This window comes from Leuciscus leuciscus (assembly GCF_965113295.1).
Source record: "Leuciscus leuciscus genome assembly, chromosome: 4".
Classification (NCBI taxonomy): domain Eukaryota; kingdom Metazoa; phylum Chordata; class Actinopteri; order Cypriniformes; family Leuciscidae; genus Leuciscus; species Leuciscus leuciscus.
Genome location: NC_138728.1, coordinates 8,959,155 through 8,979,158, shown reverse-complemented (window position 1 = coordinate 8,979,158; position 20,004 = coordinate 8,959,155). Strand labels below are relative to the sequence as shown.

Genomic DNA, 20,004 nt, shown 5'->3' with positions numbered 1-20,004 from the left:
AACACATCAGAGAGCCACTGAGGGTCACACAGACTGATAACTCTATCCGACTGAAGACACACACACACACACACACACACACACACACACACACACACACACATTGAGGACAGCTGTCATGGTTCTCAGTGTATACTTCCTGCTCGGAGTTAGTTAGTGCGGGATTATCGGAAGGCATACTCCCGCATCCATGGCTTAAAACTAAACCTCTCTCACCTCTCATTGCTTTCCTGCCCTCATCTTCTGCCTCACTGACCCTATTTTCTCTCTCACACACACTTTTCCATGTTTTGCGCATTCTTTCTCTCTCTCATGCACAAATGCTCCACCCTCTTCCTCATAATACAAAAGTCATAAATAAACCACTGGCTGGGCATCCAACATGACAGACGTTCTTTATTCCTGGCATCTCTCCTCAGATCTTTCTATCCCATACTGACATAACACTTCCCCGCAGAAGTCAATCATCCCTGCTTGGACAAAAAGCATGCACTCATAAATAACCCCTCCTTCATGAGCTCTCTTAAACCAATGAATGTCCAGCCTTGAGTTTCTCCTCCTAAAATACCACCAACAAAGACACCCATCATAAATAAACAATACCCACTGATTATTTTTAACCAGGGGTTTCAGGGGGGAAGACAAGAATCCCAATGCAACAGCTTTGCTGCTAGTGATGAGATCTTTGAAGTAAAGTTTTTGATTTGGACAACATTTGTAACACAGCTGAAGTCCAGTGACATCTATTAAACAGCACTGGAAATAACATTTCAAGTTTCTATATTTCAAGGCTATATATCAAGCTAAATGCATCCAGTATGAAAAAAGGCAAATAAAAAAAGATCACATTTTAAATAAATAAATAATACATTTAAGAATTACATTTAAATGTATTAATGCTGTTATGAGTATTTTTTTCTGTAGGCTATTATAAATGATTAACAATAAAAATAAAAAAAATACATGAATAATACAATCAATTTAAAAACAATGCAGTACTACATGATTAATAAATAATATAAATATTTGTCAGTTATATATATATATATCTTAAATATTTGTATTTTCTTATTTTGTACAATTATTTTGTAATATTAATTACATAATAATAATACTAATAATATTGTTGTTGTTGCTTTTAGTATAGGCAATGATGAAATAATGAACTTTTGGTTTACTTACAAAACCATCTGTCTGTGATGCTTCTAGTAGAGATATGAGTCTCTCCGGGTTCTTGAGTAGTAGTTTATACTCAAACACCGCTGATTTGTTCCTTCGGTCCCGTTGACTGGACTTGAACTCGGATCTGTCCCGGTCCATAGTCACAGTGTGGTAAAACAGCCCGACCGCTATCCCCAACAGCAGAACGGGACCCGTGCAGCACCTCCGGCGGAGCGTCCAGATCCCACGGAAAAGCATTCCCACTTCTGCACAAACGTTCCTGGATAGAGTCAAGAGACATACCATTGGGAATGAGCGTTTGGTCCCCACATCATCCCTAAGGATCACGGTGCGCTGTCAAACGACAAGCGCTCAAACGCGCAGTTAAGGAATCCGAAACGCGCATAATCTGAAGACGCTTCATGACATGATCATGGAAAATCTTGAACTAATTCGACGCGCGTCAGAGCTGGTGGTAAAGTCTCGTTTCAACGGTCCGGGTGTCCAAGCAGTGAAAAGTTTCTCTGAAGTCTTCTTTTTTTTTTTTCCTCAAAGCTGCGTAGCCCCACGGTTGATTAAAAACACTCCCGAGCGGCGGAACCTCATGACTGGGAGTGATGATACGCCTCCTTCACGCTGAGCGCGCGCCTGCCTGAGTGCCTTCCTTTACCAAACCGCTGTAAACGTATGAATTTGAATAGGTGTCTCAAACATATTGAACTTAAAGGCCTGTTCGTTCCTGGACGTGTGTTAACGGTCATTTTACAGTATGTTTTTTTAAATTGTTGGTCAGTGTAGACGAGCGTCTTACTGACATCAATGACCGTTGCGTCGCTTCTCACTATTTTTAGGTCTCGCGCGAGCATACGGTTTTTAAAAAATAGTTAAATCACCCTAACTTTTAAAAACGCGTCTCATGATCACATTTTCATCCAGCTGTTGAAATGGAAACAACGGTAGGATATACTGTTTAAGTTAAATCCAGCAAAAAAAAAGTGTGTGTGTTTTTTTCTTTTGATTTGTTTAAGTGCACACCTGGTTTGCGTTAACCCATTTATTCCCAACATTTTCCCAGATAAGTGTGCACATGCATTTCTCTTTGAATAGCCTAATGCAACAAAATATATTTCTGATATATATATATATATATATATATATATATATATATATATATACATACATACATACACACACACATCTCAGTTGTATGCAAATAGGAATGTTTATTTTTATTTAAAGGAGCAACACTCCAATTTACCATTTACAAAAAAAATTGTAGTGACCGCTGACATGATTACATGTATTGTGGTCATGATTTATGAGACAGCAATTTTAATGATAAAGAAATTAAAAAGGACCCTTAAATATTATATATAATTTACACTTGCCATGCTAAATGTTCACGAGTCTGAACTTTAAAGTTCACAATAACAAAGTAAATGTTGGCCACAAATTAAATTAGGCCATATGAAGAGAACAGCATCTTTTCCCTCGCCCCAACTAAAACCAGAGGGCACTGATTGGTTTATAGGAGTGTTGTTCCAGGACTGAAAGGTCATTGATCCAGAAATATCTACTTTGGAAAAGAATCTGTAAAATGTATTCGATCATCGACAATGCACTTTAAGACAGCGTGTACCAAAAGTTCTTGATCATTTTATTGTTCCCCCACCCACCCCCACATCTCTCAAAATGTATCACCACATCAGTGCAGTACAGGCTAGAAACACAGACACACAAACATACACACAGGTCACAGTTGTTCATTTGTTCTATTATATATCTTAAGAGCTCCTCGCTAAAATAAAAAAAAAAGTCATGTCCTTTAAGCGGAGCAAAATACATCATCTATCCATTACACACAAATAATCCAGCAAAACAACATTTTCACTGGTCAAGCAAAGGGGCGTCACTGTTGCCGTTGTAATCTGTTCATATCAGGATCCTTTAAGATTTATTTTTAGAGCTGAATGTGTAGTTCATCAAACAGTTCAGCACTACAATTCCCAGTCTGCATCATGTCAATCCATACTATGCCGATATGGATTAGCAGGAGCTGCCAGATGCGAAGGGTCATCACGCATGGCAAGCCGAGGAATGTCTTGAATGATAAAATAAATGGGCCTTCCAATATCATCTTGCCCATCCGCCTCCATAAAGATTAATGGAGATGAAGAGAAAAACATAAAATAGGAAAAGTTGAGGGCAGTGTGTGCTTACATTCACCAGCTAAAAACACCCAACTTGGTTGTGATTTACACAAACACACACAGCAGCCACACCATCTTTCAGGCAAAGATCTCTCTCTCTCTCACATCTACACACCCCGATCACATGGTGATGTAACATGTACACTCTCAGTCGAGGGGGACAGTCATTTCAGAGAGGATGGCCCAGGTGATTTGGCATTTATTTGTGCCGGCTTCCCCTCCTCTTCATGGCTGCTGTACACTGTGGGCAATACCACTTCCCTTTGGGTGCCTCGGTCAAACCCACACAGCCGTAGTGGAACCACTCGATCGGACACTGCGGGAAGAGACGAGGGTCAAATGAACAGTTTCTCCAACTGTGCATCATTCAAAACAGCCAACAAATAATGATATATGAAAAAAAAAAAAAAGGATAAAATACATATACATATACATATATATTTATATTATATATTATACACTACCGGTCAAAAGTTTTAGATCGGTAAGATTTTTTATGTTTTTAAAAGAAGTATCTTCTGCTCACCAATGCTGCATTTATTTGATTAAAAATACAAACAAAAACAGTCATATTGTGAAATATTATTACAATTTAAAACAGCTGTTTTCTATGTGAATATATGTGATGCGATCTGGGAAAACCCGTCGGATGTCGCGCTGGGCCGTTTTCAGTAAATTCCAAAGTAGTTTGAATGTCAGTTTTTTGTCAAATTTTTTTTTCATTAAATTATTATTCTATAACATCTTTTCTCTTATCTCTGAAAATATCTTGGCAAAATTCCCTTGTTTAGTGCAGAAAAACAGCGATAGTGTCAAGCTGAAAATACTCTCTTTCTCTAATGCAATCTATGCGACCATTTTCTCTAACGCGTCTAACGCCCGGCAGAGGTGAAAAAAAAAAAAACAATCGCCGTATATCCCATACACCTGTCCGTCTCTTAACACTACAAAGATAGCTTACCTATAAAATAAACCACAAACATGTACAGTGAATGTGTATTAATGCGCATTTCGCGCCAATCCTGTTTAAAAAAAGAGTGCCAAGTAAATTAAACCTGTTTTTCTCAAAATTCCGTTCCAGAAAATCATAGCGATCTGCCGACTTCAGATAAACATCACTTTTGCTACCAACAAGCTATGATAAAAATAAAAACAGATTTGGAAAGGGCTTGGTACCAGCTTCCATATGATATCAAAACCTGTAATAGGTAAAATTTCACCACGTGGTGGGTTTTCCCAGATCGCATCACATATAGTTAAGTGTAATTTATTCCTGTGATCAAAGCTGAATTTTCAGCATCATTACTTCAGTCTTCAGTGTCACATGATCCTTCAGAAATCATTCTAACATGATGATTTGATGCTCAAGAAACATGTATGATTATCATCAATGTTGAAAACAGTTTTTTACATTTTTATTTCATGATGCTATGATGAATAGAAAGTTATCATCTGAAATGGAAAGCTTTTGTAACATTAAACACTACCCTTCAAAAGTTTGGGGTCAATTTTATTTTTGGGGGAAAGAAATAAAATAAATCATTTATAATGTTAGAAAATATTCTATTTTAAATAAATTCTGTTCTTTTGAACTTTCTATTCATCAAAGAATTTTGGAAAAAAATGTACACAACTGTTTTCAACATTGAAAATAATAATGAATGAATCAAATTTACATTTTAAAATATATTAAAATAGAAAACAGTCATTTTAAATTGTCATAATATTTCACAATATTACAGTTTTTTTTTTGTTATTGTTTTTTTTATCAAATAAATGCAGCCTTGGTGAGCAGAAGATACTTCTTTTAAAAACATAAAAAATCTTACCGATCTAAAACTTTTGACCAGTAGTGTGTGTATATATATATATATATATATATTTTATATACACATTTTTTTATTTTTTTTATCATCATGATAAAAATAATAGTGTTTTAGTTTATCAACAGAGTTTATCAACTCTGATATCAATAATAGTGTATCGCTGGTCCCTGAAACAATAATACTGATTATTGTTTGCTGTCATCTCTACAAAATCGTGGCTGCCCAAGGGTCACAATAGCTGTCAGAGCACAGACAGTGTGTTGTTTGAAGAGGAAATGTGTCTGTATGTCTCTGGAGATGAAGGGTTGACTTACATCTTGGTTATCACAGCCGACCATCTCTCCGTATGACACCTGCACAAAAACAGAGAGAGAATGAGACAGAGCATTAGGGACAAACGCGCACACGCACACCTGCAGCCGAGTGTCACCAATACGTGCACCTGCGAACAAAGAATGTGCAAGTTTGGTCTTTGATGTCTATTCAGAGACACGCACACACACCTATTTTTGATATACTCTGACAAAAGCAATATTACTGAGGCCATAAAACAAATGCATTCAGGGGGAGACAATTCTTTTGCACTCATACATAACCTAAAAACACACACACACACACAATCCTTCTGCAAACCGTTATTGGAGTCACACACCTCACCTCCCAGACAAGATCTTTGACGTTCCTGTATGATCTCGCTCTAGTGGCAATGATTAAAAATAGCTCAAAAGAGATGTTTTTCCTTGTTCTGGTTATATTTGTCAATTGTTTAATGCTTGTTTTATAGACCATTTAGGAACAGATGTCAAAAAAATATGAAAAAATATAAACTTTTTAACTCACAATTTTGAGGGAAAAAAAGTCAGCAATGTAGGATATAAACTTGAATTTCAGATTTTTCTTCTCAGAATTGTGAGAAGAATTTACTGTAATTTAGAGACACCAGGGTGGCTCCGCCCACAAAAACATCATCGCTGTGCTCAAAAACCCAAACGGTCTATTGTGTAAAATTGTGGAGGAAAAAAAAGTCTGGGCTCTCTTCAAAAAAAGAGATTTTAATTTTAAGGGACTAAACTGATAAATATGAATAATAATAATAATAATAATAATAATAATAAGAAGAAGAAGAAGAACAAAAACATCATCGCTGTGCTCAAAAACCCAAACGGTCTATTGTGTAAAATTGTGGAGAAAAAAAAAGAAAAGAAAAAAGTCTGGGCTCTCTTCAAAAAAAGAGATTTTAATTTTAAGGGACTAAACTGATAAATTAGATGAATAATAATAATAATAAATATAAATCTTAAAAAAAAAAAAAAAAATATATATATATATATATATATATATATATATATATATATATATATATATATATATATAAAAATCAATAAAATCTACACAATATGATACTGGGTGCCATGGGATTTTTTTATTTTTTAGAATATAATATATATAAATTTATATATATTTTTTTCCATTTCAAAATATTTGTTTCTTTTATTTTTAGGCTTTTTCCATTAATTAGAAATGGTGACAATGGAATAGGAGAAAAATCGCGACTCGTCCTGACACACAACAGCTTTAATGTGTGGATCTCTACTGCCATACCAAAGCTTTGATATTAGCAGATAGTGGTACCAAATTAATTAGTACGAGCCAATCAATGCAATGGTAGCTCAATCCAATGTAGTGACACTAGAATCAGTCCGCTGCATGAGAGAGATGTGACGTGAACACACCTGGTTGCAGATGCAGTATCTGGGTTCGTTGGGGTCGTAGGTCCAGTCCACCTGACTGCTGGTGTCAGTTTCTGTGACTGTGGTCTGCACCAGCTCATGAGCTAATGCTGAAGACGACGAGCAGGATGACAGTGAAGAGGAAGAGGAGGATGAAGAGGACTGGTGGTTGGAAGACTTAGTGTTGCCTCTGGAAAAAAAAAAGACAAACAACAAGAAAGCGGTTAAACAAAATCCAATGTATATGAATTGGGAAGGGATTTTGTGCTTATAGCGGAGGTAACAATGTACAAAAGCAACAAACATATCTCTGGTGGGTTCATTCAGGAACCATTTAGGTGAGTATGGAAACAAGTGTGATGCTTACTTGGTCTTGCGCCCTGTGCGGGAGTCTGAGCTGTTGCTGGACGTGAGAGGCTGTGTGAGCGTGTTAGCCAGCGCAGAAGAAGAGTAAGCGCTGGAGTCCCGGCTCAGAGCAAACTCCCGTCCCAAGAAATCGTTGTTCTTGACCGCTTCATAACTGGCCTTGAGACTGGACGTTCTCCTGCCCTCTTTCATCTGAAAAACACAGACACACACACACATTAAAGAGAATGAAGAAACCAGAATGAAGAATGTTTTTTCCCCTCACTAATTTCACCTTTTTTCCCTCAGAATTGAGATAACTGAACTGTGAGTTATAAAATCAGAATTGTGAGTTTATTTATTTTTTAAATGTGTTCATATTATCTTTATATCTTACAATTCTGAGAAAAAAGTCTGAAATGTGATAAAGTCACAACTGCAAGAAAAAGTTGTGTTTTCTCAGAATTGTGACCTGATTTATCAGATTTTTTTTTATTTTATATATATATATATATATATATATAAACAATAACTGATGTAGTTCCACTGGACCTAAATAAGCTTAATGAAAAACCCAAAATTACAGGACAGGGTGTGGCGACGTGACTTCCCTCGAAGAACAATATCAAAGTGCCTCTGAGTAGTGAACGCTGCAATTAACAAGGGCTGAGTGCCAGGACAACAATCTTACACAAAAATAACAGAAAGGGGAAGAAAAGCATGAGAAAGACCCCTAAGAAGCCAAAAATAATTGAAACAGGAAGTGAAGGGAGGAGAGTGGGGGACAAATAGCTCCAGAATTAGAGGGAGGATGGTGGTTTTACCTGTGCGGTGGCTTGCACTGCCTGTGCTGCTGCCATGGAAATAGCACCCGCCCCTGCAGCCGGCCCGGCAGGAAGTGGGCTCAGGTTGTATGAGGAAAGCGATTGGGAGGAGTTTACGTTATACATGCTGTTAGAGGTGGACGTGCTGTTCACTCTGCAGCCTGAAACACGCACAAAATCACATTTAGTTTATAACCAGAAACACTTGTGAGGAACAGTACAACATAAGTGATCTCATTACATAATAAAAAATATTTCTTCTGAACCATTCAATAGTTATCACAAATATATGTGCCCGTAGGGTGGCATGATTATGACAAATCATAACTGTTGTTTATTTCCCTTGACACTGTCATTTGGATTAGGGCTGCTTTGCAATCATTTTGTTGGAAATATAACATTACAATGACTTTAAAGCACTTTTTATTTAGCCATTATGTTCCCTACACATTCAAGTCAAGTCAAGTTTATTTGTATAGCGCTTTTCACAATACAGATTGTATCAAAGCAGCTTCACAGTATTAAATTAAAATAATACAACAAAGTTTGTTTCAAGAGGAATTTATTGATTGATAAAATTAAATTAAATATCCCCAACTGAGCAAGCCATTGTCAAAACGTTTACATAAAAATATAGAGGATGTAGGTTAAACATTTTTTTTATATTATTTCTTGTGGGGTTTTTTTAATGAAAAAAAAAAACAGCAACAACTATGAACAGGTTTTTTTAATCTAGACATTTTTAGATTGTTTTAGTTCTCACAGAAATAATTTTGAATTGGCCTTTGGAAACAATGGCTTTTCAGCTGTTCCTCTGACAGGAAAAATAAATAAATTAATAAATTAATAAATCACACTTTTAAGTAATCTAAAACCAAACACACTAAGATTCATAGGTTTGGGGTCATTAGGATTATTTGATTTATTTTTAAATAGCAAGGATGCATTTAATTAATCAAAAGTGACAGTAAGTACATTAGTGGTGTCAACGATAATCGATTTGGCGACGCATCGCAATGCGGGACATGCACGATTCAGCATCGATGCGGTACAGTGCCATAATCGATTATGTCACTGTTTTAGGGGTGTAACGGTACGCGTGTTCGTATTAAAGCGTTCGGTACAAGGCACGCATTTTCAAACCGAACGGTTATTTCAAATGTAAGCGTGTCGCGAGCGCGCTCATAATGTAGACGCTGGCGCGACCACAACATCAAATGGCAAACGCAATGTAAGCGGAACGAAACTGAGCTACTCGTGACGGACTGTTTATCAGTTTGGACCAAAGCAGCGCGAGCCGATCTTATACTACACAGCGCTAAGAGATCCAGTGAAGAAAGCATTTGAACTCGCCACTAAAGTAATAATATCGCTGCGAGATCTAATGAGAAACATTCACATTTCTCCGTTAACAGATCAAACAGCGCTGACGTGGAAACCAGGAAGAAACATTGTGACATCAGCAATATTCACCATGGATTTACTGTAGTAACACTAACTGCAACTTTGGAAGTTTGGCAGGAATAGTAGGCTATAATGCTTTCAAGTAACGTTATGTCGGATTTATTTCGACATTATGATTAACTACGACAAAATGTTAATCTGAACTAAAATAAAATTGTTTATAAGCACAAAATATTACATTTAATTTTTTCCAAGGAGCTGTTTTGTTTTATATGCTCCTAAGAAGAGTCAATTATAGCTCCATCATTGTTCAAAGTAAAAAATATCATACTTTATGATGTTAGTTTTAAATAAAAAAAGAATTAAAAAAAACCCCAGGAAATTTTTCTGGCATTTCTTTCTTTTTGCTGTATCGAAAACGTACCGAACCGTGACACAAGTGTATCGTATTGAACCGAATCGTGAATTTTGTGAACCGTTACACCCCATACTGTTTATTTTCTGGCCTCGAGTTGGACAATAAAGTTGAAATTTTATTTCAAATGGTTCTCAAGCAGAGAGAAGAGAAACATTTCTCATTCAAAGCACTGACAGCAGTGATTTATGTTTTATTTTTCAGGTTTGAAAATGCCATATCCAATTAGTGTTGTCACGATACCAAAATTATTGTTTCGATACCGATACCAAGTCAAGTATTGCGATTTCGATACTTTTTCGATACTTTTCCTGAAAAGGGAGAAACACTCTCAAATATCACTGCTGTGCTTTATTTTAAAGCCGGGACAACATTCTAATCATATAACACACTAATAAATGAACATATGAACAGCAGATATATTAAACATTTGAACAAAATATGAAATATAAAAATATAAAAAATAAATTAGAGCAATGACATTCAAGGTAAAAAAAATTATAAATTTAGCAGCATTATCTCATTTATCATAAGAAACATAAGAGCTTTATCTTGATTCTGAACTTTGAATAAAAATATGAACAGCGATTATATTAAACAATGTTTAATATTGGTAACATATGATAAGCCTCATTGGTGATATATTTGACATGTGGGGAGAGAGTTGTGGAAGGCCTATACTTCATGTTAAACATAAATATATAGCAATAGCAGCAAAGACAACGTCGGCAGTGTTGACGGCAAAATAGGCTACAGAATACATTTATATTGTATTTATGTCAAAACTTTCAAACATCAAAATGTCATTTATTAATATGTATTCGTGTCAAAATGACATAGAAACATCTTTTCCTATTCTATTTTGCCTGGAAACGCTTCCAACACGCTTGCGTCGCGTGAAAAATAGGCGTCGGTTCTATTTCTAGCATGCACACGTTTTCCGCGCGTCTCGAGCTGCGCCCAGACGCGTGTGTTACGCAGGCAGTTAACATGGGAGCCGAAATAAAAACGGACACGACACGCAGTCAGTGTGTCGCCGGCATTACAAATCTGGAAGGCGGTCTTTCTTAGAAGTATCGATACTAATAAATTAAGGAATCGTGACGTTTTTCATTTCCGATTTACTTTTGAAGTATCGGTTCACCGTGCAACAGAGAAAGGTAGGCAACGTACTTCCATATGTCACTCCTCGCGTCATCTATTTCTACGAGTCATGGACCACTTGTGCTCGCACATGCAGCCATCTCGCTGTAGTGTTTTGTCACATGACACTGACAGCGGCAGGTTCTTTGCTGCGTGCGTCAGGAAAAAAACACAGACGTCCATATGGGAGGCGGTTTTTTTTTGTTGTTTTTTTAAGTATCGATACTGATAAATTTAGGTATCGTGACGTTTTTAATTTCCGAGTATCGCGATACTTTTGAAGTATCGGTACACCGTGCAACACTATATCCAATACACTGTACCTTTCAATTTTATTTTATGACATTTATGTCAGAGATACAGGAGAGTGATAATACACACATAGCAGCCGATAAAATCTGTTGTTCAATATCTGACTGCTTGTATTGCCTCATGACTGATGAAAAATTTGCCTTGTTGTGTGCAGTAGAATTTTGATGCATCGCAATGCATCGTAGAATCGAATTGAATTGAATCGTTACCTGGTGAATCGTAATCGAATCTAATTGTGAGGGCAGTGCCAATGCACACCCCTAAAGTACATACAATGTTACAAAATAATTATATTTAAAATAAATGCTGTTCTTTTTATTCATCAAAGAACACTAAAACATTTTTTATGAGTTTCAACAACAACAAAAAAACTTGATAAAATGTTTAGGTTTTCACCATTAATAATAATAAGAAATGTATCTTGAGCACCAAATCAACATATTAGAATGATTTCTGAAGGATCATGTGACACTGAAGACCGGAGTAATGATGCTGAAAATTCAGCTTTGCCATCACAGTAATCAATTACATGTTGAAAAACATTTAATAATATATTACAATTATTTTAAATTGTCATAATATTACAGTTTGTTCTGTATTTTTCATAAACGCAAATAAATGCTGTTTAGGTAAGTATTCTTTCAAAAACATAAACAAATATGTGCAGTCTTGCAGATGTTGAAATATATACTGAATATCATTTACATTTAGTCATTTAGCAGACGCTTTTGTCCAAAGCGACTTACAAATTGGAACTAAATTAAGCAATATTATATATATATATATATATATATATATATATATATCAGCTGAAACGGTTTCTTTTCTCTAAAGAATGTCAGTGTATGTTTGTGCCTGACATGTTTTTATAGGGCGACTCAAGAGGAGTGAGAATGTGTGTTTTACCTGGTGTGTTTTCTTTAGAAGCGTCTGACGTGAGTGTGGAGAGCAGGGCCTCTGACTTAAACTTCTTTTCTGGTACGTGTTCAGTAGTGTGATGGGCTGGCGCACTGTACTTCCTCTCTGTCCAAAAAAACACACAAAGCAGGTCAGTAGACTGGAACAGAAAAATGGGAATCGGACAGTCTCTTGAAACAGGCTTACTCTCCACAGTGGCGTGTGAATGTACATGGTGGTTATTGACAGGTTGGGAGGGACTGTCCATCTCCAGCGACCCTAGAAAAGGTAAAACTTACTTTACAAACAATTTCAAATCAGCACAAAACCACAATATGGTCAGTTTACTAAAGTGTGTTCAGACATTTTCAGACTAGCTTTATTTTTCCTATCAGGTACCTTTACAAAGACTTAGGAAGCTGAAATTGTATTTCTACCAATTATTTACTTTTTTTTTTTTTTAGCCCTTTAATTAAAACTACAAAGAAGGTGATTGACAGGTGCCACCCACGTCTCTCCAGGATCTCTGTGATACCAGCATTATCCGCCTCCAACTCCATTTTGAACTTCGCCAACTCCTGATCCAACTTCCGCAAGTGTCTATCAACCTACATAGAGACCCCAACATCACAAAAACTTCAAGCTGCAGCAGGTTTCCCATAAACCCCCTCCAGGGTAAATCAAAACAGACTTGAATTAAAGCACTTGAAAAGGCATCAGTGTTGATCAATGAAGTAAACGGCAGCCCTGTGAGTAACTGCACATTCACTATCAATGATGTGCCGCCACCTACTGGAAACATGAAGTATTGACACAAAGTACCATCACACCTCATTCTGTAGTGGTACTCACCAGATCATAAATTTGATTGGCTAATTGGACCTTTTCATCTGCATCTTCCAAAGCCTTATAGTAGTCCTGGTAAAGAGAAAGAGATTGTTTTTAAAAAACTGTGCATATGATCCCCCGCTCAGAACTTATCCATCAAAAAATACTGTTTTTTTTCTTTTTCTTCTCTCTCTCTCTTTCTTTTGCTTCGCTCTTCATTCTCAGTATTTATGTTACTATTGTTATTAAATACATACAGTGTCAATTGTAGTCTTTTAAAAAGGCATGTGAAATAATGAAGTAAGTGCAATGTAGTGTTGTCAAAAATATAGATTTTTCATTACATATCGATACTGAAATTTCTGTAACGCTTCCAATAATCATTGTCCACAGAAAAGATACACAATACCAGCTGCGCTTTCTCGCTCATCTCTCCTACAGCAAGTTGACACACAAACCTGCCTCTCCTCACTCACTCATTTCATTTGCACTGGATGAATATTGTTGGTGTTACAGGGCTTGAATTTTGCTCTGGGATTGTGCGTATTGTGCATAATTTTACTCCCTCCTGCAGACTTTGCACTTACACCTAAAGTGTGTGCACATAAATCCGCCTCTCAGTACTAAATTGAGTTATTTTTCACAGCTTATTGCGCTTAAACAGGCAAATACAGGCAAAATGAAGTCAAAAAGTAAACAGTCAGTTATGTTTTAAGTGATTGTAAACAGTTGAGAAAGAAAACACATGTGTAACAGTATAATGGATTCGTGCTTCAGGTCTTAAAGTGACAGAAGCCTAATATACCTGCTGCCAAATTATGAGATAATATTAAAAATATCTCTATGTGGCCAGTGAAAATGCTGAGTAGCTAGGAAACCACTAGCCGCTAGGGGTGGGACAAAATATCGATAGGGCGATATATCGCTGTCCTTCTCCGTGCGATACGAGAATCGATGCGCTGGCGCCAGATATCGATATTTTCATCAATAATATAAAGGGATAGTTCACTTTGAAATTAATTTTTGGTATGTTTTAGCTTACCTCAAGGGCATCCAAGATGTAGGTGTCTTTTTTTCCGCAGTAGTTTCAATTTTGATATTTTTAGGTCAAACCGTTCTTGTCTGTCAGTCATATAATGCAGGTCGATGGTCACTGTCTCAAAGAGCATGCACAGAGTCCAAATTAAAACAATTCCCCGACGTCCAAATTAAACAATTCCCCATCGTAAGAACACATTGATGGACTAAGACACGAAACGAGCGGTTTGTGTGAGAAAACGAACAGTATTTATATTGTTATATCGATCATATACAGCCATGTCCAAGTGATCTTGGTGGTGGTGGCGCAATGGATAAGACACATGCCTTTGGTGTGAGAGACCCGGGTTCGAATCCACTGTGAGACACCAATGTGTCCCTGAGCAAGACACTTAAATGTCTAGTGTATATATCTATGCACCAGTCTGCGTACACGTCAGATCAGATCACTTCGACATGGCTGTGTATAAGAGGTAAAAACGATATAAATACTGTTCGTTTTCTCACTCAAAACACTCGTTTCGTGTCTTAGGCCATCAATGTGTACTTACGATGGGGAATTGTTTAATTTGGACGACGGGGAATTGTTTTAATTTGGACTCTGTGCATGCTCTTTGAGGTGGTGCCCATAGACCTGCATTATATGACTGACAGACAAGAACGGTTTGACCTAAAAATATCAAAATTGAAACTACTGCGGAAAAAAAAGACACCTATATCTTGGGATGCCCTTGAGGTAAGCTAAAACATACCAAAATTTTATTTCAAAGTGAACTATCCCTTTAAGGCGCTCTAAATAGATTTCCTTGCTCCCAGGGTTGCTACTTCATGGCTCCTCGAGGAACATAAGGTAACTAGCCTAAAACAAAGAGGTTTTTAACGGGATATGAGTAAAATAATAGATGCCCCAGCCAAGTCTGGACGCACTTCGGCTTTTATACCATTGATGGGACAAACATGTTGTAAACAGACATCTTTGACGCTCTTCACCGAAGATATATAATTGATATAATAGTTTATCTTGGAGCGAGTGTAAATAATTGTATTTTGTGACCACTTCAGTGAGTAAGAAATACCTTTGCCTGATCTTATCTTGATATCTCTGTTCTCATGTTAAAACAAATGCTAATTTAGTGGCTTTTTACTTTCATTTTATCTCTCTTGTTGAAATTACTGATGGTTTTCACATTTGGATTTCCTTCTAGGACAAAAAGACCTGTCAGTATTAGTGTTGTCACGATACCAAAATTATTGTTTCGATACCGATACCAAGTCAAGTATTGCGATTTCGATACTTTTTCAATACTTTTCCTGAAAAGGGAGAAACACTCTCAAATATCACTGCTGTGCTTTATTTTAAAACCGGGACAACATTCTAATCATATAACACACTAATAAATGAACATATGAACAGCAGATATATTAAACATTTGAACAAAATATGAAATATGAAATATAAAAAATAAATTAGAGCAATGACATTCAAGGAAAAAAAAAAGATAAATTTAGCAGCATTATCTCATTTATCATAAGAAACATAAGAGCTTTATCTTGATTCTGAACTTTGAATAAAAATATGAACAGCGATTATATTAAACAATGTTTAATATTGGTAACATATGATAAGCCTCATTGGTGATATATTTGACATGTGGGGAGAGAGTTGTGGAAGGCCTATACTTCATGTTAAACATAAATATATAGCAGCAAAGACAACAATAGGCTACAGAATAATTCGTTCTGTATTGAGAGGTGCAATATTTGAAAATCGATAATATTTTTTTAAATTACATTTATATTGTATTTATGTCAAAACTTTCAAACATCAAAATGTCATTTATTAATATGTATTCGTGTCAAAATGACATAGAAACATCTTTTCCTATTCTATTTTGCCTGGAAACGCTTCCAACACGCTTGCGTGTCGCGTGAAAAATAGGCGTCGGTTCTATTTCTAGCATGCACACGTTTTCCGCGCGTCTCGAGCTGCGCCCAGACGCGTGTGTCACGCAGGCAGTTAACATGGGAGCCGAAATAAAAACGGACACGACACGCAGACAGTGTGTCGCCGGCCTTACAAATCTGGAACGTGGTCATTCTTAGAAGTATGATACTAATAAATTAAGGAATCGTGACGTTTTTCATTTCCTATTTACTTTTGAAGTATCGGTGCACCGTGCAACAGAGCAAGGTAGGCAACGTACTTCCATATGTCACTCCTCGCGTCATCTTTTTCTACGAGTCGTGGACCACTTGTCCTCGCACATGCAGCCATCTCGCTGTAGTGTTTTGTCACATGACACTGACAGCGGCAGGTTCTTTGCTGCGTGCGTCAGGAAAAAAACACAGACGTCCATAGGGAGGCGTTTTAAAAAAAAAAAATGTTTAAGTATCGATACTGATAAATTTAGGTATCGTGACGTTTTTAATTTCCGAGTATCGCGATACTTTTGAAGTATCGGTACACCGTGCAACACTAGTCAGTATCAATATTATTCTGAATACAATTTGTATTACTTGGAACAACTGAGGTGCATAGCATCTGTTCTTTACCTTTTTAATGATTTCCATCTGTTCTTCCCTCCATTCAGGCTTGTTCTTCTTGGCGTTAGTAAAGAACTCATTAACCCGCTGCTCTAGCTGATCCATCGCATCTGAACAAAGGAACAGAGGCAGGAGTAAGTCAAGAGCCCAACACTCAGTTCACAATCACACTGATTGGCTACTGTGGAAGTCTATGGTCAGATCACTAAAATAAATCTTTTGATGGAGGAGGTGGTGTAGCCTAGTGATCAACGATTTGGGTAAGATCATTAAAAGGTTGTAGGTTCAACCCCCACAAAGGGTGATCCATGAACCATCACATCTGAAGGCAAGGCATTTGAAGGAAGAAAAAAAAATTCCTAGTCACATTCACCTCAAAATAGAGCTGCACAATTCTGGATAAATTGAGAATCATGATTTTTTTTTTTTTTTTTTGTTTAAAACAGAGATCACAATTCCCCCACGATTCTGAATAGACAACTAAACAAAATAATGAGTAATTTACTAGAGGTTCGGACAAAATGTTAATTTCTGCAATTTAATTTAATAAAAAAAAAAAATATATTTTTAGAAATCAGTTTGAATAAATAAAATGACTCTCATAAAGAGTCATCATTAATCATTACTGGATGAATCTTGTTTTGAATGATTGACTCAATGACAACAGATTTTTAACAGTCACTTATCGCCACCTACTGGTCGATCGATATAAATAAATAATACAATCTTTATTTGAAGAGTCAAGCTACTTTCAAATTGTGTTTTGGCCGCTACTGTAGACATCAGTGTTTATATCCGAACAATAAAAATAATAATGATTTTTTTTATTTTTTTTTTACAGTTGTTAATTTAATTTTCTTTATAAAAGATACATTTCAATTAAAAGGTTTTCTTTTGATTTTGGTGTGAAATACGACCAGGACATATTTCTCTAACCTTGTGTCGCTTTAATAGTTCTACTGTAAACATGGCTAAATAAGTAGTTCAAATTATTAAATAAATTAAATGAATTACTAGGTATGTCAAATGCTGATGGTTTACACTCCATGCAAAACCTATAATGGTCAACAAATACATGCATGTACTATATTCCACATGATCAGAGCGATGAAGAATATTAGGAGAATATTCACATCAGAAAGGACATTGACGGTGTCAAAAGAGTTTGTGGGGGGTAAAAAATAAAAAGCATTAAAATGAATAATGCATGCTATTGCTAATCACAAGTTTTTCCTTAACTGAGTTACACTCATGTTGCTTAACTTACACATGATTTTAAGCACTTCACATCAGTATGCAACATCATAACACAAACACATACATGCTCATTATGCATGCAAATAAACCAAACAAATCCCCACTGTTATGAAGGATTTTCTGCATTAGTCAAGGTCAGATGTGATGTTTTACGGGAGAAGAGTGAGTTTAAACTGTATTCGTACTCTGCACTTGCAGGTCCATCTCTCTCATTTCCGTAAACCTGTCGCGGAGATCCATGGGTAGCTGCTCGATCACTGCCGGGGAGAAGAACAGAAACGCGTTACAAGCTAACGGCTGCGACGCCTTCACACGCCCAAAAACAGACCTTCCAGACACTTAAACGCTTTCATTCGAACGTGAACCATTAAAAGAATTCATATACTCACTCTCGAGGTAGTCCTCAAGGTACAACATTCTGGCGGAGAGAGTGTTTCAGGCGTTTTAGAGAAAGGGTGTTTTTCGTCAATATGGCGTCGGAGACAGCGGAGAACTGAAGGGGAGGAAAAAACACAAGTTGATAGGGGAGGGGCTTACGTGAAGGACGTGGGATTTGATTGGACGCTGATGGAGTTGCGCGGAAGTTGACTTTTTGTGATTGCTTTCATGGGATTTGTAGTTCTTTAATTGCGCTATTTAAAACTACATCCACCGCTGCAAATTGTGGGATGTAATATGGATTATATGTGTTACATATGGACAATATGCAAATGTCCAGTTACACAAAATAGTTACACAAAATTTATATTGGTGTCAAGCAAATCTTTTTTGTGAATTCTGCCCTAAGAATAAATATGAATGAATAGAATGGAAAGCTTTACATTTTGAACTGGAATGTCGTCCTTCTTTTGAATTTCAAATACCCCCTTTCCTCTCACCTTTGAGGGAAGAGTTCACAAAAATATGTGCTTGACATCAACATAAACACTTATAAATAAAACACATTTTTGTTTAACAGGACATTTGCATTTTGTCCATATTGTACCATATAATCATGTTATATAGGCTACTGTATGTATGTATATATATGTATATATATATATATATATATATATATATATATATATATATATACACACACACACATAATTTGTGTGTATAATAATGAATGGAAATGTAAAATTATATAAAACTATTTTATGACATCATAATTGTGTATATATACATAGAGAGAGAGAGAGAGAGAGAGAGAGAGAGAGAGAGAGAGAGAGAGAGAGACTATTACATTTTTCTCTTGCTCAGTTTAATTTCCTTCTATAAATTTGTGGAGCATTTTACAGTAGCATTGTTTTGAACAAACTCTTAAATTGTCTGTTTTATTCAGTTATTAAATAAAATTAAAACTTAAAATGAAAAATAGTATGAAAATTACCCTTAGCTTCTTTAAATTTTACATCATCATGGTTATGAGAGACCAGGGGCGCCGCTAAAGTTAGGACGATTCTAAGGGCCCATACACTTTTAGAGGCCCCAGAGATCGATTTTATTAATGGAATGGGTGAGGTATGGGGCCCGACCTCATATTTTTTCCTAGGGCCCAAAATTGCTGGCGGCGCCCCGGTGAGAGACACCAAAGTCCTTTTGAGACACACAAGCATTGTGTAGGCCTACAGTCTTTTAGTAGACTACAGGTTTTATGCCGTTTTGGCCATTGGAGGGCAGCACTGACTGTAATGTGGGATGACAATTCAGACGTTTGCTCTAGACAGTTGTAATTTTGGTGCTGTCTGTATGTAAGAGGCTTTTGTAAAACATACCGCTAGAAATTTGCCAGTGGAAGACAATGTAACTACCCAGCTGTCTCTTGAGAGGAAGAAACCTCAGCTTGACCCCACGTTTATTGTAGACAGTTATGATTTGGTGCAGTTGTGGTGGAGGAGGCTTTTATAAAACATCCCATTAAAATATTTTATTTCCAAGACAAAATTACCTCACAGCTGTAGACATGAAATGTTCTGCAAAGTGACATTGCACCTCAGCTCTCAATTTGGATCAAATAAAAATATGCCTGAGAACATAAACAGGAAATGTGGCTTTTCTGATGACTGTTCCATCCATTTGTGGCCGTTT

General features: G+C 36.4%; 2 protein-coding genes and 1 long non-coding RNA gene across 3 annotated transcripts in view; 1 reads left to right on the top strand and 2 right to left on the bottom strand.

The window, feature by feature from the left end:
- The window catches only part of cped1 (cadherin-like and PC-esterase domain containing 1), a 46,811-nt gene extending 44,895 nt beyond the window's left edge, over positions 1-1,916 (bottom strand). Inside the window, exon 1 of the mRNA XM_082166246.1 lies at positions 1,183-1,916. Coding sequence (XP_082022372.1) covers positions 1,183-1,467 — 285 coding nt within the window. The 5' untranslated portion in view covers positions 1,468-1,916. The remainder of the gene's footprint in view (positions 1-1,182) is intronic.
- An 881-nt stretch (positions 1,917-2,797) lies between these two features.
- Positions 2,798-18,474, bottom strand: ing3 (inhibitor of growth family, member 3). Its single transcript, XM_082166270.1, has 12 exons — positions 18,324-18,474; positions 18,120-18,191; positions 16,687-16,787; positions 13,120-13,185; positions 12,779-12,875; positions 12,475-12,546; positions 12,277-12,393; positions 8,097-8,257; positions 7,295-7,485; positions 6,931-7,117; positions 5,512-5,550; positions 2,798-3,687 (listed from the first exon to the last, which is right to left on the bottom strand). Exons 1-12 carry the CDS (start codon positions 18,349-18,351, stop codon positions 3,571-3,573), a joined length of 1,248 nt encoding a protein of 415 aa, XP_082022396.1. The 5' UTR covers positions 18,352-18,474; the 3' UTR covers positions 2,798-3,570.
- Positions 10,284-16,495, top strand: LOC309496313. Its single transcript, XR_014205106.1, has 2 exons — positions 10,284-10,664; positions 15,856-16,495. It is a non-coding gene; the product is annotated as an uncharacterized lncRNA (long non-coding RNA).
- Positions 18,475-20,004: the final 1,530 nt, after the last annotated feature.